At 56.3% G+C, this 18,451-nt stretch overlaps 5 protein-coding genes across 5 annotated transcripts; 3 read left to right on the top strand and 2 right to left on the bottom strand.

Moving 5' to 3' along the window:
• The first annotated feature begins 3,279 nt into the window (after positions 1 to 3,279).
• Positions 3,280 to 4,296, top strand: IE81DRAFT_167166 (hypothetical protein). Its single transcript, XM_025510588.1, has one exon. The coding sequence runs from the start codon at positions 3,457 to 3,459 to the stop codon at positions 4,009 to 4,011; it is 555 nt and encodes a 184-aa protein (XP_025372890.1). The 5' UTR covers positions 3,280 to 3,456; the 3' UTR covers positions 4,012 to 4,296.
• Positions 4,297 to 6,130: 1,834 nt separating this feature from the next.
• On the bottom strand, positions 6,131 to 9,288 carry IE81DRAFT_363959 (Pkinase-domain-containing protein). Its single transcript, XM_025516824.1, has 2 exons — positions 8,197 to 9,288; positions 6,131 to 8,116 (listed from the first exon to the last, which is right to left on the bottom strand). Exons 1-2 carry the CDS (start codon positions 8,980 to 8,982, stop codon positions 6,437 to 6,439), a joined length of 2,466 nt encoding a protein of 821 aa, XP_025372889.1. The 5' UTR covers positions 8,983 to 9,288; the 3' UTR covers positions 6,131 to 6,436.
• Positions 9,289 to 10,198: 910 nt separating this feature from the next.
• Positions 10,199 to 10,517, top strand: IE81DRAFT_167109 (hypothetical protein). The gene has a single exon (XM_025510586.1). The coding sequence runs from the start codon at positions 10,238 to 10,240 to the stop codon at positions 10,457 to 10,459; it is 222 nt and encodes a 73-aa protein (XP_025372888.1). The 5' UTR covers positions 10,199 to 10,237; the 3' UTR covers positions 10,460 to 10,517.
• IE81DRAFT_167122 (hypothetical protein) lies at positions 10,410 to 11,500 on the top strand. Its single transcript, XM_025510587.1, has 2 exons — positions 10,410 to 11,150; positions 11,315 to 11,500. The coding sequence occupies exons 1-2, from the start codon at positions 10,527 to 10,529 to the stop codon at positions 11,360 to 11,362; spliced, it is 672 nt and encodes a 223-aa protein (XP_025372887.1). The 5' UTR covers positions 10,410 to 10,526; the 3' UTR covers positions 11,363 to 11,500.
• IE81DRAFT_363957 (hypothetical protein) lies at positions 11,164 to 18,351 on the bottom strand. Its single transcript, XM_025516823.1, has 3 exons — positions 17,868 to 18,351; positions 15,139 to 17,799; positions 11,164 to 15,059 (listed from the first exon to the last, which is right to left on the bottom strand). Exons 1-3 carry the CDS (start codon positions 18,245 to 18,247, stop codon positions 11,639 to 11,641), a joined length of 6,462 nt encoding a protein of 2,153 aa, XP_025372886.1. The 5' UTR covers positions 18,248 to 18,351; the 3' UTR covers positions 11,164 to 11,638.
• Between the last annotated feature and the right edge of the window lie 100 nt (positions 18,352 to 18,451).

Raw genomic sequence — 18,451 nt, 5'->3', positions numbered from 1 at the left:
TTCCATTGCGGCTAGAGCCAGGCGATCCGCTCGCATATCCTCCGTTTGCGAAAGGAGGCTGCGGCGCGGTCAGGGGAGCCAAAGGTTGCATAAGCTGGTTCATGACGGGCAGACTAGCCTGGCTAGAGTTGGTCGTTGCGGAAAAGTTGGGTCCCACTTGACCCAGGACGCTCATCATGGATGCGCGTCGAGCTTCGGGCGTCAGACTTCCAGGCACGCCGTTGTACGGGTAGTTTGGATCTTGCTGTTGAGCAGTCAACATGGCCTCTGCGGCGATTTCGGAGGCGAGCAGGTCCAATTGACGCGTATCTTGATACCTACGTCGTCTTCCCATAGTGCCTCCGGGCGTGGCAGTACCGCTACCGCTCGCAATGCTCATCGTCTCAGCCAAATCAGCATTGGAAGCTTCGGCAAGACTGACGGTTGACATGTCCGCTCTCGAGGCTCTGCGAGACGAGGCAGCCGAAGAGGCACCCGCCTTCTTCTTGTTCTTCTTCTCCGCCTTCAAATCCGCTTTGCTAGGTTTGCTCGTTGACGATTCGCTGGCATTTGCGCTGCTGCCAAAGCCCATAAAGGTGCGGCGCCTCGACTGTTTCTTGATGCTGGGGGTAGGGCTAGGCGCAGGTGACACCTTCGTTCCATCTTGATCGTTGATCACTGCACCCAAAGAGAGCCCAGAGTCGGGGCTGAGTGGTCGAGCGTCGACCTCCATAGCCTCAGCGATCGCTTCTTGCGCTGTGCGACCTGCAGCTTGAGCGCGAGCTGCAGCCAGAATCCTTTGACCGGCTTCTGCCACCATCGCCTCGTGCGACTGAGGGTCGGGTACGCTGCCATTCAAAGCACGTCTCGCTTGTCCAGTGCTAGGGCCTGCGAGGCTCGCGCGCGCATTCGGCGGTGAGCCACGAGAGTATGTTGCTGTGGAAGGAGGAGCAAAGCTGCTGCTAAAGATGGGCTGGCCGATCGTAGAGCTCTGAGCATGCGCCTTTACGGCCGCAGTACCGCCAACTTCCCTCATAGCTCTGGCCTCCTGCGTCGCCCGTAGCTCTGCAAGCTTCGCCTCCTCTTCGTCCGTCAAGACCGCGTGCGAGGTCTCTTCAAATGGCTCCACCGCCACGCCCATAATATTGTTGCTGTCCCAATTCGCACCGCTCTTGTACTTGCCTTTGGGCTTTTCCAACGCTGCGCGATCTAGCTTGCCTCGTCCGCTGCCAGGTGTGGAAGGAGATGCGAGCGAGCCTTCGTCATTACCATTCTGACTTGTGCGAGAGGTGATGAGGGAGAGCACTCGACCGCTGGATGTGCTTCTTGTTCGCGTCTTTGCAGGTCTAGTGGAGCTCTGAGGAGAGCTCGGAGTGGCGTCGCTGCTTCGTGATTTCTTGGAGAAAGAGCGGGATGGTATGTCGCCAGCAGGAATCTCGATGGCCAAGGGTTCAGATTTCGGGCTCACTTCCTCTGCCACTCCAATCTCGCTTGCAGGCACCTCCACCTCTTTGCCATTCAGCTCTGCTGGCGGATTTGAGGATGACATGGCGTCTTTGCGAAGCTCACAAATCTTGGATGAGATCGCTCAGACCTTGCAGGGAGGGCCAGACAGCTGCGTGCCTACGGATTTGCGGTGCTGTCGCCTATCGCGCCAGCAAAGAGCAAGGGCTGAGATGCCTGCAGAGTCGTTGTCCGCGCTGCCCCAGAGCGCTTGTTTGTTGGCAAGGCGCGACCTTGAGGTTCAGCGAGACGGGCAGCCAGCCAAGAGCAGAGACTTGACTCGTGGCGTGTCAGAAGATGACCCGGACAGATCGTCTCAGAGATAAGCTGCAGAGGTGCAAACCTCTTAGCGATCCCTACTGGTGGTTCTTTGCGGAAGCGCTAATGTGGACTCTTGCAATTGTGATTGCAGGCCACAGAGAGGCAGCGGCGCCAGTCAGTCACTTTGACGGTGCGAGTCGTCTCTGAGTGATGAGGCTGAGACGGGCCGAGGTGCGACGAATGCGCACAATGAGCTCAGACAAGCCGCGCCTATACAAGTGAGGCGGCCAAATTGAAAAGGCGGACTGCGACTGAATATGCTGGCTCTATATAGTTGGGCTGGGCTGGGCGTCGTCGTCGGATTGCCGCGCCCTTGGCTTGCAAATGTATGACAGACCTGCGAATTTCCACAAGATTGCTCACTATATAGCAAAAAAGTGAGCTAGTGTAGATGCGAGATCTGATGGGGCTTGATTATTGCGTCTTTTGCGAGACCTGCTTCGGTGCAGCCGAGACACCGCGTTTTCAGTGACGCGTGCAGGCGGAGAGCGCGGCTGCGATTGGTACTTTTGTGGGCTCGAGACCGTCGACGAGGCGTAAAGGTATTGAGCGGCCCTGCTGACCGTGCGACCGGGTGTCCTAGCTGAGCTTCGAGACTTGCTTGGTCGCAAGGGCTGACTGCGCTCAGGTATAGAAGATTTGCGCCTCTTTTGTCGATAAGCCGATCCGAACCGCGCCGCCTCACCGTACGCGATGGGTTGCAAGGGGGTCACCCGTGTTGTCGAGATGCGGAGGCTATGTACACCGCTACGACGAGACGCGCTTTGGCCGCACTGGTGACTGACTGCCACTTCCTTCGTATTTGTGTATGTGTAGGGATGCCTCGTCCAAGCTGTATACGTGAGAGATGCTTGGACGGTTGGGCAGGCAGAGTGTGAGAGGTGAAGCAGAGGAGCAGAAGGATGTGAGCCAGCTGTCTCCGTCCTTCGTTACGGGTGAAGTCTGGAAGAGAAGGGTCTGACCATAGGTTTGCGCGTCTGTGTGCGTTTGTGTGGACGAGGTGCAAGTTTGCTGTGTCGGCGTGCGTGAGTGCTACGGATGTCCGCTTGCGCACAGAGGAGTGCGTCTGATTGATTTCGTGATGATCGAAACCCAAACTTCTCTCGGATTGCGTCCGCACACACACACCGGGGTGGGATGGCACGTCTGCCGGTACTCTACGCGGTATTGAGATCTGTTGCAGACGCTTGGGTACCGATGTAGGGTCAGGGTCTGGTGCCGTGCAACAGCGCTCAGGTGCGGGCGCTTCCTCAAATCTCTCCTGATGTCGGGCCTCGCTCCGACTGCCTGCAGCAGCATGCAGCGACAGCCGACAGCTCTTGGTTCCAAGCTACGTACGCGAAGGCCCAAGAGAAGGGGCGGAATCTCACGCCAGGCAATTGACTGTGCATACAGTGCCTGGACCGTGACGTGTCTACAGCTCGAGGGTTTGCGGCTGCTGCATGGCGAACGTCAAGCCCCTCTTCCGCTCTTCGGTTGCCCGTCGCTAAAACCGTCCGCCCAACACGCGCATCCCTCAAAGCCTGCCACTTCCGCTTCTGCTCATCCTGTGCTCATCTTCTCTCTCTCGAGAGAGAGAGAGAGATCGGATGCAGGGCCTGCATGCAGCAAATAAGGCAAGGCGTTTAGAGGATCGCGCGTGCGCATGCGACGATGCACTCACACACTCGTGACTCACGACTCACGACTCTTCTGCAGCCGCGGTTCTTCCTCTCTCCAGGGGCGCGCGACGGCGCGTGCTGCATATATGCTGGGTCAACAAGCATCAGACGCACGCCACGGCACGCTGCGTGCGCGGTTCAAGCGGCTCTTGAAGCGCTCGCTGCATGCTGCAGCTGCTGTCCTCGAAGCACAGCACACATCACTTTGCAAGCCATGCTCGACGTTCGACACGCCCTTTCTTTCGCAGCTCCTTCACATCCAGTCACGAGTTCGGCACCAGCCATCCAGACTGGGCTGTGCGGGTTATGGCAGACAAAGATGTACATACATGCGCCTGCTCACGCGCTGCTAACTAGACTCTCGTCTGATGCGAGTCAAATGACCATCGATAGCCTGCCGATTGGTCCTCTTGCCCCGATGGCGCTCACGACGGGTGTCATTGATGGCCTTCAGCTGCATCAGCTGGCGCCTTGCTGTATCTCTGCGCCGCTAGAGCAGCGCACAACAGATGGACGGATCTCGACGAGAATCTGTAGGAAGGTCTGAGCGAGGAGCACTCACGACTCGCGAGGTCACGAGTACGGTACAGTAGTCACGAGTGAAGAGTCGTGAGCTTTGACGCCGCTCCGTTGCTGAACGCCTTTCCAAGCCTCGTCGCCAACCGCCAAGCAATCGCAGCGCTTGCCCAGACCGCAGGACGTCACAGGCTCACCCTCTGTTGTCGCTCCTCCGTGACCAAATATAGGTGCAATGTGTGCACATCTCTTAAGACTTACACACGTACGTCAACGTCATCAACTCACAGCTCCAAGAGGACGAAAGCGGCCCAAGCACAAGCGGCAGGCTCGGGGCTCCAGCGTTTGCAGATCCTCTTGCTGGTGAAGTGAAAGACATGCATACAATGTACATTCACATTATCTTACGAAACCCGACCCCCGGCACATCTGTCGAAGCAGCAGCACGTTCGCCTGCTCAGATGCATCATCACAACAGTCACGAGTCTTCAGCAAGAGGTGCAGCGACGCAAAAGGCGAAGGAAGGAAGCTCTTGGTACTCAAGACTGCAAACATTTGTGATTCTCTCACACTCGCGACTCGAACTGTACCGGTGCCTCGTTTAGCAGGCGTGGGAAGAGGAAGGTCGAGCCGGGGCCTGCAAGAGGACTGACGACTCAGACTGCTCGTCGTACGATACGCGGCAGAGCACTGGCACTACTGTGTCGGCATGTATGCGGTGCTCGCAAATGCGGCTACCCTGCATATCAAGTGCGCGCCTTGGCATTCGACTGCATCCGACGAAGCCAGCGCGGAGGCAGATACCGAGTATGCCATGCAGTACGCTCCAGGGAGGGCCCTTTGTGGCTTGACACTCGGTTGGCCAAGGCTCTAGCCGAGAGGCCTCTTTGCATGGAGATCCCATGCAGCTAAAGCTACAGACGCATCGCCAACGCACGCGGCTTAAGAGTCGTGCAATTCTCGGCATACCTTGTGTGGATCACGAACGCTCGCGCACTTTGCAGCTGAAGTCACAGTGGGTGCATGGTGAGCAGTGACAGAGGAGAGGAAGAGAGGCAAAGCGAGATGGACCGTCGCTCTGAGGTTCTCTCGGCACGCTCATAGTGCGCCCAACATTTGCGCAGAGCCGGCTTCTGATGCATTCACATCCAATATAGTCACGATTTGGAAACCGGAAAACGCTTCTTCATGCTCGGCGCTTCGAAATTTGTATCAAGGAGGCAAAGAGTGGCGTGGCTAGGTCGAACTTTTAAATGCGCTGTTGATCGATCAGGAGCGATCGAGTCAAGAATAAAGGGTCTGAATGTCGCTCACGTATTCGTTTGTCAGTCTTGATTTCACAACCGACAAATGCCCGATCCCAAACCATCTAAGCAGAGGTGCAGCAGCAGCAGCAGCACATGTTGTGAATTCGATGAGGAGGAACAATTAAGCCATGCCAAGATCGCTCTGTGCTAGACACGCGATGCTCACGACTTACCTCTGTGTCCCAAAATCTCGCATCCTCTCTCTCTCCACCCGAGTGGTCGTGAATCTCGCGTCCTCTCTCTCTCCACCCGAGTGGGCGTGAAATTTCGCACAATGTTGCTTCGCGCATCCATCTGAATGTCATGTCGATCGAACGTCGATCGGTCGGTACAAGAGCAGCTTCTGGCCAAGTGAACGATGACGAGCGATCGACATTCGACATTGTCGAATGACTGCTCCGAACACATCCTTCAGGCAAAATTAACAGATGCTCAACCCTGGATTCAAAGAGGGCAAGGCCGCGTCTGCTTCCATCTTCCGCCTTTGTGCTAAACGCCAAGATATTGAAATGAATGTCGTGCCTGGGCCAACTCTGATTCCGAGGATGATGCATCACACGTCCATGCTCGATGCTTGATACGATCGTGAATTCGCACTAGGCTGCCAACGGCGCTACACTTTTCCCCTTGATCGACCCAAGCTTGTTCACATCTTTGCTGCTGGCACGTGCAAAGCTGCCGCTCCATCATCGACTGGCGTGAGATGGAGTTGCAAGCGAGAGTGTCCTCGAGCGAATCGCCGAGGGCGCCAGAAGCCACCATCTCGCCCTCTGTCCCGCTTTGAGTGCGAACATCTATCAGATGTAAAAAAGAATGACAAACGAGCTCAAGTTGACGAATAAGCGGCGCTGCTAGTTTGGGTTGCGGACGCGCATAGTATTGGGAAAGAAATTCGGTGGTTCAAGAAGGAGAAGAACGTCAAGTGAGGCATACATGTGCGGAAGGCCGAACAAACAGACAGACATGAGGGTGGAAAAGGAGGTCCACGGTTGCGAAACGAAGGAAGGAGGGAGAAAGGGGGGACAACGTCTTGGGCGAGAATAGGGTTGCAGAGTCACAAGAGGAAAAGTTCGGTCCCACAAACGACGTTCCGAGGGTCGGACTTCGGAAAATGCGAGTGCCTGCCTGTGACTCGTCTTTGTATTCCGATCAGTCCTTGCGGTGGAAGAGGCTATGTTTGCGTTTTTGTTCTTCAGGAACCACCTTGACGTGTGGATGATCAGCCTGATCTCCAGGTCTAGCATCCACAAGCACATGCGCGCAAGTTCTGATTCCCTTCAACCATTCGTCTCCCGTATCATCGTCATCTTCAAATTCGTCTTGCAACCTCTGCAAACCACCTGGACTCGTGATGCCCGTCGAAGCGTGGCTAGGTTGATGGTGGTCGCCAAGCCCGTTCAGCTTGTCCGTGCTAGGCGTGCGCGACATGACCGGCGTCCTAGTCAAGGGCGAATCCCCATCGGAGAATCTTCGTCCTCTTAGCAGATCCCCAAGCGTGCAGCGCAAGCTAGGCTCCACTGCCATCATGCGACTCAAAGCTGATCTCGTTTCTCGAGGCAAGAGACGAAAGATGGAGTCCGCTGCGCCGGATGTGAAGGTAGCTACGGAGGAAACGCTATCTTGCCGAGTAGGCTTGCGGTGCCTCAGATCGGGCGATAGAGGTCTGGAGGTGGGATCTGCACCTCTGCTTTGCGCAGAGACGGAAGGCGACGCCCCATCGATCGGCGAAGCGGTCGTGACGAGCCCAGTTGAAGTGGCGCGCGCAGGGTCTTGTCCGCTCGTAGCGTTTCCATCCAGATTGTCAAAGGAGCTTTCGTGGCTACCTCCGTGCACAGAAGTGTAGCCTGCCTCCTCAGCTGTGCGAATCACGGGCGCATCATCTGGGCTTGCAATCGACCCAAGAACATTGTCTCCAGCAGGCGTAGGTGTTCCAGAGGAGTTGACCGCTGTGCTGCCCCGTCTGCTGCTCGGGTCGCTTCCAACAATCGCAAGATCAGGATGCTCAGGTGCCTGACAAAGCTCTGGATGCGAAGCGACATACAGGCGGAAGCTTGGGTCCGTCTTGGGGTCGGGCAGCTTCCAAGGGAACCTCCGGAGCACCATACAAAGGAAGATGATCGCGCAAGACCACACGTCCGTCAAGCGAGGGTCGTAAGTTTGCTGAGACAGCACCTCAGGTGCCAAGTAAGGATCCGATCCAACCACGCCGGTAGCCACCACTTTGGACTTTCCGGGGGAATGAAACACCGTCGCGGTGCCGAAATCGATCAGCTTGACAATGTTCGAAGTGTTCATGACGCAATTGTCCAGCTTTAGATCTCGATGTGCTAGACCCATGCTGTGCAGATAATCCACTCCGTCCACGATCTGCCTGAAAACGCAGTAGATCTCTTGTCTGCACATCTTGCCGCTCATGACGACGCTAAAGAGATCATACGGTGCATACTCCATGACCTCGTAGTAGTGTCCGTGGTCGGAGATGATGTCCAGCGTCTCGATGATGTTGACGTGATGCAGCGTCGATCCGATGCAGAATTCCGCAGTGACCTTTTTGATGTACTCCTTCTCATTCTCGCCCGGTCTTCTTTGTCTAAACTCCTTTACGGCAAACGTAGTGTGGTCTTTGCTGCGCTTGATGAGACGCACTGTACCTCCTGCTCCCGAGCCTAGCACTTTGCCCCACTTGCCGTACTTCTTCGCCAGATGCGCATGATCGTCGCCGAGCGGAGGCGAGTCGTGGCCCTTTCTCCTTCCTCCGCTCGGCGTCAAGGAGCCAGAGCTGGAGCGGGTGTGGGTATCGCTGTGGTGTCCAATGTGGTTTTGCAAGAACTGTGAGGTCAAACGCGGTGTCAGCATTGCGGACACACAGAAGGCGTACATTGACGCTCTGATCTAAACACACGACTCACGCGGCGCAGGTCGACGAGGGGATTGTGCGTATCTTTCCGCTTGGGACCTTTGAGCGAGCCCGAACCTTTGCCATGCCCATGATCATCCGTACCGCTTCCCTGCGCATCACCAGGCGTATTGGTGCCGCTAGTTGCTGCACCAGGCACATCAGAGTGTTTCCTTGCTCCCAGCTTGGGAAAGATGAACTGAGAAGGCGTAGCTGTTCCGGTTGCAGCGTCCACTCCTCGCGCACCTGCCAGGCCTGCCGCGCCAGGCCCTATCCCTGCCGAAGCATGCCTCGCACTACTGATCACGGGCGACAGACTGTTAGATCTAGGCCCGGAAGCGCCGCCTGAAAAGGTCTCGGTCAGAGGCGAAGTGTGGATAGGTCCTCCTGTGCCTGCAGGTGCAGCGATTTCTGTACCAGCAGCGGGACCAGAGACGTTCATCTGCTTTAGAACTCCAACATTGTTGAGACGAGTTTCGTGCGCAAAGTTGCTTGGTCCTCCTAGACTGACAGCATTCGCCAACTCCGCTCCTCCTCCTGGAAGATTGGGAACCTGAACCGATTTGAGAGCGGGAGAGACGACGGCATTGGTACCTGCTGGAGATCCATCCGCCGGTGTACCAGCTCCTTGTGGGATGGGCGATTTACCAGTCACTTCGTAACCGGGACCATCCGTCTTTTCTTTCAAGTGCAATCTGCCGGCATCCGTAGCCAGCTGGACTGCACCATCATCGTCGCCGTCGCCGTTGCTGCCTGCTTCGTGGCCTACGATGGCCTCCATGGGTCGAGCGGAGAGCATAATGTCGTGCGAGCAGGCTTGCTGCGTATGGCGCACAATGAATGTAGTCTAGATCCACACAAAGGCGGGAACCCTAGTATGTATAGACGGCCAGAGTAGTCCTGAGAGGTGAGATGGTGTGAAGGCGCTTGGTGGAAATACGACGGGTAAGCTGCGTTCTACGTCCACATGATACGTGGGATGAATGAATGACAACTCAGAATGTCATCCGATGCAATCGAGCGTGCGTTGTGAGTGTGTCTGCGATGATGGTGTGGATCACCCAAACTGCTGCATGAAACATCCGACCCCTCCATTCACATTCGGTCTCGAAAAGGCAAGGGCAGCATCCCACATTCACGATTCACGATTTCGCATTCAATTCGCCAGACTTGAACCATCGTACGCGCGGCACCATCCACGCTACGACGTACGCGGCAAGCAGACATGCCGAACAAAGCCGCGCCTTTCCTTTCCCTCCGTCAATACTATAATACGTACGTAACCGCGTAGGATTCGTGATTTGGGCGTCAGTCACAGTCAAGAGTCGGGCGTGCGGCGTGGCGGCGTGCGGCGCTGCGATCACAGAGAAAAGCCGCACCGTACCGCGTGCGTCCCGTTGCGTCAGCAGCAACTCAGGGCGGTCTTTTCCACTTTGCTAGCTCGCTCGCTCGCTCGATGGCTCCGCGCGACGCCTCCCTCGACTTGCTCACTCGTCGCTGCTCGGCGTCATCCGGCGTGCGCATAAACGCAACGCATGCAGCGAGCAAGGTGTGAGTGAGGTCAAGGGTGTGTGTACCGGTCGGTATACCCGTGAGTCACGACGAGTTGTCCATGCGGTCACCAGCAGCAGCAGCTATATACAGCTAGCTACGCAGCACGTACACATGCGCCCAACCCAAAAGCAAGAAAACGTGCGAATTACGTTTTCATGTCCCCCGCCTGCTGCTGCTCCGTCGGAGAAGACGATTTGTTCGGCCGGCGACCCCGGCTCGAGCCTTTGCGCTGCATGCGCAGACCATCGCACACGCGCAGCTCCACATGCGCGCGCGCCCGGCTGCATAGCGGGCGCGAAGCCGAGAACACGTGCAGAAATTCAAGTCTTCATGAGAAGTCACGTGTCATTCGAACTTCTCGCTTGCATGGCCTTAAGTTGCGTCTTGATCTGAAAGGAGTCAATACAACACGGCTTCCAAAAGAAATCAAAACTAAAATGAGTGAATGAAGGATCAAGAATAATCGTCAATGATGTGAGTTGTTGTGAAACACATGCCTGATGAGAAGAAGCGCGCGCGAAGGTCAGCTCGAGATCCGCCCAACTGTCCACCATCGCAAGTCACGACTGCCTACCTCGGGTCTGTACATCTACTTCTTGCTTCGTATCTTCCTTCTCCACTCATCACTATCCATTGGCACATTCCTCTTTCTCATCATATCCGCACGTAAGCAAAAGGCATCAGCTTCAGCTCTTCAGTTCGTCTCCAATTCTCGACGTTAGAGCTCATTGGGACCTCCATAGCGCGAGGTACAAAGGTCCTTCTCCAGCATATCCGCCTCCTTTGACAATGTCAGCGTTGCGGGCTACGAGATGCTTGCGAGCGGCGACGCCGGTCTCATTGGTCGGTCTAGAGGGGGAGAGTCTCTCAGCCGCGCGTACCTGGAATCGTTTCGCCCAGCGACAACTAAGTGGTCCACGCGAAGGATCCGACCCATTTCAGCCCGTCAAGAACGCAGAGACAGAGGCCTGGTGGCCCCCTCTCTATTCTGGTCGACGACAAAAGAAGATAGCCTTAGCTGCTCTCAGCCTGGGAAAATTGGACGAATTACCTCGAGGGACAAAGGTGGACAAGTTGAGGGATAGCTTGTCCAACGTAGACTTGGCTAGGGATAGCGCTCCGCCGGCTTCTTTGCTCGCGAGCGAAATCACCATCACGCAGGAAGAGTTGGAAGCTGCGAGCACATCCGAGACCTCTGCTACCTCTACCTCTGAAAAAGGTAGCAAAAAGGAAAGCACAGAGACGCTTAGACAACACGCATTGGCTCATGCCCAGGGTCTCGGTCCTTATAAGGGTAGAAGCTTGAAAAAGCTTTTCAAGGGACGTCAAGCTGACAAACTTGGCGCGCAGAGAAAGTTGGATGTGCAGGCAAAGATGGCAAATATGGACAAGAACATCGAAGAGTGGAAGGAGGTGAGTCCAAGGCTGCACCGTGTGACGCATGGAAAAATGTGATCGTGTTGCGGTAGTCATTGACTGGTCTGGCTAGTGGGAAGGTGTGGTCGCCGCGGAAAAGTCAATGAAAGCGCGCTCTCTCATCGCTGATCCCTTTGCATCTCTTCTGCGCGCATTTCTAGGGTCTCCAGGAGGCGAAGCAGAAGAAGAGGAGCAAAGTGCCATTCTAAGAGCACGTGTGAGGTTTTGAACACGCCATGGGAGAGGGCGCGCTGCGACGACGACGGACTGGATTGCCAATTCGAAGGCAAAGACGACGAATTTGTTGCGATTCACCGCCGCTCTCGCGAGAACAGACTTTGAACGCTGCTGACGTCAATATGACATCAGGCTCTTAATCACACATCATCGATGTCCCTATTCTCAACCCTTAACAGATAGCATGTAGTATATTTGCGCATGAGTGCGCCTGCATGCATGGCAGACAGCGCCGTACAAGAGCCACTTTACTGCAGATAAGTATCGAGCGATTCGCCCAGGATGCCCTCGATGAGGCCGACGAGATGATTGGTAGCCTCGAGCGTAGCCTGGTCGTCGGCATCGAGCAGCTCGCTGATGTGCGGCACGCTCTCTGGCGTCAGACCGAGCAGGGTGCTCGCCAACTCCTCTGTTGACCATATTTCTGCCAAGGCCGTGAGCGCAGCCACCTTTACGCGATGATCGCGCGTTCGACTGAGCGTCAACAAGAGATTGTTGAGATGCTTTAGCGACTTTTCGTCTGGTACCGCCTGCGCGAGAGCGCCAATGACGTCGCACACGTGTCGAGTCTGCGAGGAGATCGAAGGACGGTCCCTGCCGCCGACCGTTGGCAAGCTGACCGTCGCTGGATGTTTGGCTGCGCCCGTCAACTGAGCAATGACCGCTGGTGCAGTTCGAGACAGTCGGGTCGGAGACCAGAAGGAACCCGTGTCGTGCTGCGCGCTCCTCTTCAGACTGCCGAGCACACTGTGCCACAGCAAACCTTGCGACGACCCATCGTCTTGTCGAAGCGTGCCTTGAGCGAAGCCGTCTAGAATCCCTATGCTTAGATCCAGCACGCTCGAGTAATAGCTCGCAAACAGACCCTTGAGCGCGTCCAGTAATCCGTTGATGAGCTTGTAAAGCACCAAGCGCCTGGCAACCAGGTCGAGGTCGTTCAAGGGTTTCTCCTCCCCGTCATCATCCTCCAGCAGATCCTGCGCAGCCCAATCGTAGGTCCGGAGGAAGAGCGGTCGGAAAGTCGTCTCGTTGAGCTTCAATACGAGGTGGACGAAAGCGTCTACGCAATGATCTTCCACCTTGCCCAGGTCTGCAGCCGAAAGCTCCTTGGCATGCTCGCGGCGCAGGTCAAAGACCCGCACCAAGAAGCGGTACACCGGTTTGTACACCGAGAGCAAGTCTTCCTTGCTAGACATGCGTACCAGGCGATCGGTAAAGTAGAGCACGGCAAGGTGCTCGTGCGTGGATGACCGCGGGGCTTTCTCCCACCTGGAGGATATCATTTCCAAGACTTGCTGCGCTGGTATCTGCTTGACGTAGACGTTCACCAATTTGTTGAATGCTTGCCGGAGAGGACTGGACTCGAGTTTGGCTGCTTGAAGCGCTCGGTTTCCTGCAATCTCGATGACATCGTTGAGATAGCTAGGCATGAATGTTGGAACAGCAGACACCAGGCCTGACAACGTGTCGAATGCGTCACGAGAGTTGAGGTGACCCGCTTCCAGGCTTTGTCGAGCACAGAGCAGACAGAACGGCGCCAAAGCGGATAAGTGCGGGATCAGGCGTGGTCCGAGCTTGCGCGACAATGGCAAGGTTACGCGCAACATGGCGTCCCGCAATGATTGATCGGCCCTGCCCAAATCTACGAGTGCGGGGAGGCAGGAAGATAGTGCAGCATGCTCAGAGGGCACACAGGTGCCGGCTAGCGATTCGAGGGCACGAAGCGCAGTTTGAAGCGTTGCCGCATCAGACGTCGAGCGTGGCAGTGTCTCGGCGATGAAAGTGATGATCTTTGGGGTACGATCTGCGATGAGGTCGCGGGCATCCTGTTTGAGGCGCGGCAGGCGCGTAGAGACTAGCTCCAGACCGCTACGATTGGCTGCAGGATCGCGATCGGCAATGAAGCTAATGACAAAATCGATGAACATGCTTGGCGGAGCAATGCGGACCAGCGAGCTGGCAATCTCGCGTGCTGATGAACCGATGTCGGTATCTCTGATCGAAGCCAGCTCCAAAGCCCGTCGAATGACCAGAAGTGTGCTGTTTGCAATAGACTTGCTGGCTTTGCTGCGCGTTTCGGATCCCTCAACATTCGCCACGCTAGTAGTCAGCGATCGCAAAGTCAGCGCTTGGCGCACAAGCGATGTTAGAGCTCTGATGCGGCGAATAGCTTCTGGGTGCTTGCCCGTGTGCTCTTCGTCGAGTCTCGAAAAGGGATCTAGGAAAGTATGAGCTTGAGCGTCCGTGAGAGGTTCGTCTCTATGCTTCCACAGCCTTGAGGCTTCGTCGAGAACTTGCACGACAGCATGAAGCTGAACGGTGGGTGAGCATGCTTCGAAGACAGCGATAGGCAATGCCAACGTGGCGCTCGCATCGCTTGGAGACTGCTTGACAACCTTGTGCGCCACTTGGTCCACGAGAAGCATGGTGACAGCCGACAAGAACTCGTCGGCGCCCAAGACCTCGACCAACAGCTGGAACAGCACATCCCGTCGATGCCTTGGCACATGTGTCGCCGCGTCTGTGAAAATGCAGATGAACGGTCGAGCGTGCTGCAAGAGCTGAAGATGTGCGTCTGTTTTGTCGGCGGTGCCTGCTGGTCGCAGAGATTTGACAAGTGGCGGCAAAATCGAGCGCAGTACCCGCTCCACAACGCTGAAGCTGAGCGCGTCGTCGCGCTGCAAGACGGACACTCCAACGAAGGTGAAGATGGGCATGGCGTTGTGAATGACGGCTTCAGGGGCCAGGGCGACCACCTTGGTGAGCAGGAGTAGAGCCTGATTGAAGGTTTGGGGATTCGAAGATGCCTTGACGACGTTGACGACGATATCAGGGCGTAGCGACTGGACCAGTTCCGTGCTCGCTTGGTCGCTGGGGACTGCTCCAAGAGTATTATGAAGGCAAGTGAGACAGGCCTGTAGGGTGTGATCCGCATTGAACGCTTGAGAAGTATGCATCTCTGTGCTGACTCTTAGCACTTCAAACAGCTCCGCAATGAGATCTGGCTGGGCACCTAATTTGCGGTCAGCGATCGACTCCAGGATGAAGGTAAGCGTGGCCGCCCTGCGAGGAAGCGTTGCCTCGCCTCCTTCGACCGAAGTTGCGTCTTCCGTACGTGCTCTCTTCGACGCAGGAGCGTTTAGAGTGGTGTAGGCCAGAGAGCTGCGCAAGTCAGAAATAACGGGAACGAGCCACGCTGTCTCGACTTTGAGCGCACGCAAGACTCGAGAGACTTGGGCAATGCTCTCGTGAGATGGCGATGTCGCAACGCTGGAAAGTAGCTCGAACATCTCTTTGGAGTGCGCCAAGGACAGGTGTCTTGCGAGGCGCTCTTCGAGGGCCGAGCAAGCTTGCTTTTGCAGGAAAGTGACAGAGCTGGTAATCGCCTCTTTAAAGACCGACCAGGATCCTTCGACGTTGCGATCGATGCTGGACTTGCTAGAGCCGTCAAACGTGCTGAGGAGCAGCTGGGCATACCTCTCGATGAAGCTTCCATACGCAGCCTTTGGAGTGAGAGATTGCATTAGCGAACGAAGCAGCGGTACCGCTATTAGCAGCTTCGAGGCGTCCGGAACGCCGCGAAGAGCGTCCAGAAGCGCGGTACGTGCGCCGTTCGAGGGCCAACATGCCACATGCGATAACAAGAAGCTTAATACACTGCGCTTGTATCTGATTCAGGAGACGGCGTTCCGGCACGTTAGCTGTCCGAATCATCTTCGGCGAGATCACTGCCTATTTGTAAACTTACCCGCTATCGTGCTTGCTGTCCTCCCGTTTGATGGCTAGGCGCTCGCTCAGCCAAGCAGGCAAATACTGCGCATCGTGGCGGAAGGATTGTGCGCTCATCGCTAGATCAGAACACAGCTGAGCAGCGTCCTTCGTCTGAAGGTACTTGAGGCCGGAGCTATTGTTCCGACCATACAGTCGATCAAAAGCAAAGATTTCCGCGTTGCCGGAATCAGCAGCTGTGCTCGCGACCTTGCCCACGGTCTCGATGCAGCTGAGAGCCGCGTGTCTGATCGACGTGTCTACATCGTTGAGCGCGAGCAAAAGCGCAGGTAGAATGACCTGAAAGTCCACCTGGCGACCTGCCTGACCGCCCGGAGCCGCTTGGAATGCTTGCAGGAAAGCATGCGCGTGGCGCAGAGCAAGTGATCGAGTAGAGAGCGGAACGTCGGTATTTGGGCGCGTGATCGTGGAACACCACACACTCGCCAGGAAAGACAGAGTAGAGTCTTTTAGCCGGACAAAGAGAGCAGCCAGCATTTCGCGGCCCAGAGCGGGCGCCGCTTTCGAGTTCGCCACCGTGTACGCCGTGGTTGCAAGCTTGAGCACAGGCGAGTCGTTGCCAAGGCAGAAGTCGGTGGCAGGTACTGCCTTTTCCTCGACTGGAAGCCTTTGGACTATGCTCAGGGCGAGCTCCCTGAACACCGCTGCACGTGTATGCGCAGATCCGTGACGCGAGAAGATAGCCTCTGAGGTGCTAGGTAACAAACCAGCATCAGAAGGAGTGTTCGAACCAGAATCGGTGTGCACGGATATGTCGACCGCATCTAAAGCTCGTTGTGCGATGCTTGCAAACATGTGCGCATCCTTGACGAGAGCCGGCGAAGACAGGAGAGCCTTCAACACCGCTGCCGACAGCAGAGCTGCGCTCCGCTCGTGATGGGTAGCATCTGCAGAGACGTTCAACGATTTGATCATCCACCTCACCAGTTCTTTGTAGTGTTCGGACGTGGGCTCATAGCTCTCCATAGAGCCTGCGATGACAGCAATCCGTTTCTGATTCGTTGCAGCCGTGTCTTCGGCCGCAGAAAGCTTCGACATCTTGACCAGCAGGTCGTTGTCCAGACTGCGCGCAGCGGGAGCTGTTGATGCTCGGATCGTCTTGAGCCCCTCAATCAGCTCTTCGTTGGCTTTCTGATGACTCTTGCTCAGCAATAATCGTGGCCAGATGACCGACTGCAGGATGGATCGGGAGCATTCGGGTCCGACTTGCTCGATTTCGTCAACGAGGAAAGCCACAAGGTGCTTGACGCACCCTCGCTCAAGCTTCGACGCTTGGAGCTGCACGCGAACGATTTGCAAGCATTCGCTGGGCGAAATGCTCTTCAAAACGACACCGCTAGATAGTAAGAGCTCCAAAACTTCTGCACTGCTGTCATGAAGACGAGCGCGTACAGCGTCCTTGACAAAAGCGTCCTGAGCATCAACTGCGCCTGCCTTGACCGCTTGGATAAGAGCGCGAAGCGCGACCAGACGCACGCTAGCTTCCGCATCGTTGACGCCGAGCCACGACGGGCCGTTTGCATCTTCGTCCTTCACATCGGCACCTGCACCAGCGCGCAGAACAGCGCGAAGGGAAGCTTCCACCTTGGCTCGAGAGGCAGCATCGACGTTCTTGCCAAGCAGGCCTCGCACCGCCAAGTCGAATTCGCTCGCTTGCTCTTGTCGGACATGCGCCAGGACGACGATTCGAGCACGGTCGCACGCGGGATCTGTACTGCCTCCCGTCGACAGCAACGACTCTAGGATCTCTTTTCGCAGATCATCGGGAGTCGAGGCGCTGGCCAAAAGCGTGCTGAGTGCATCTGTCGCTGCCGGCACCTTTCCGAGAGTCGATCGAACGGCCGGCAAAAAGTGTTGCAAGAAAGGTCGCAGGGCATAACGCGCGCCTGCAGCGCGCAGCTCAGCTACAGTGTGCGTCATGGTGAGAAAAGTGGAGACCGCTTGCTCCGAGACGAGCTGAGCTGTTGACTCCGACGCAGGGCGTTCTGCGCTTGATAGTAGCGTCAAGAGCACAGCGACCAGTCCGCGTTGCAGGGTGGGAGTGTCGCGCAAATGTGCGGGAGTCTCAACTAGAAGCGCGTCCAGAGTAGCGCGAATAGCAGCCTCGGAAAGCGGAAAGGAAGAGCCGAGAGCGCAAATGACCATCATGCCTCCAAGTCTGGCTTCTTCCGTCTTGCTAGAACTGGCTACTGCAGTAGCAGCTGGCAGCAGGATGGGCAGAAGGTCTTGAGCTTCGGGTCTCTTCTGACCTGCTCTGCGAGAAGCATTCGATGCTCTCATCTCTCCGCTCGAAAGGGTGCCGGCCCATCGCAAGCAAAGCTGACTCAGGGTGGCCGTCCAGAAGGAGACGAGGGCTCGATGCGCGTGACCACTGTTGGGCGGCAAGAGTGATGTGATGAAGCGCAGAGTGTCCAGGCTGGGTGTGGTATGCGCAGGGCCAAGGAACGCCGCAACCAGTACAGACGAGGGCAGAGGCGTTCCTCTCTTCTGCAAAGGCTTCAGGAAGGCCAGAGGCGCATGATCTTCAAGCTTGACGATCTGGAGCATGCGAGCGAATTGAGAAGTTTGATGGTACGGCAGAAAGACGCCGACAAGTGCTAGCGTATTGAACTCGTATATGCTGCGAGCGCGCAAGTAGTCTGCTCAGCCAAGACCCCGCCATGTAAGGAGAGACTCAGCAAGACTCACCGAAATCGCCTCACCAGCCATTCCAAGCACTTGGATACAGGCTTGCTCAACAGCTCAGGCGCGACGAGCTTCAGCCACTGCTCGATGAGCTCATCTGTTTCTTGATTCTCGTCGGATGTGCGTACCGCCCTATCAAATCTCTTGCTCTGCTCCCCAAACAGCTGTTCCGCCCCTTCCCACTCGTTGTACCTGCCATTGGACGCGACTAGCTCCGCCCATCCATTCTGGCCTATAGCATGGACTGTGTCGAGGTCTTGCGTGGCGGCAGTGGATGTTGGAAAGAGGTACGAGACTTGATTGGTGAGAGCCGCGGAACTTTTGAGCCTCCCAGCATTGACGCTGCGGATGCCTGCCAGCTGAGCGGCAAGCGTCGACGTCATTGTGACGTGGGGAAGGCCTCTTCAATCGCCGCGCAACAAAGCGAGCTCCTTCCTTGAACCTAATGAGTCCGCCAGAAAACAAGAGATGTCGGTGTAGGTGTAAGTGTGGGTGTGCTGAGACAAGTCGCGTGTGCTGTCGCGGCCCTCTTGCTCTTTTGTCAGCGCAGGGACGCCGCTTTCCAACAATTTTTTCTTCCACCGGAT

The sequence above is a fragment of the Ceraceosorus guamensis genome (assembly GCF_003144195.1).
Source record: "Ceraceosorus guamensis strain MCA 4658 unplaced genomic scaffold IE81scaffold_4, whole genome shotgun sequence".
Lineage (NCBI taxonomy): Eukaryota > Fungi > Basidiomycota > Exobasidiomycetes > Ceraceosorales > Ceraceosoraceae > Ceraceosorus > Ceraceosorus guamensis.
The sequence above is the reverse complement of the archived record's forward strand: the minus strand, read 5'-3'. Positions and strand labels throughout refer to the sequence as shown.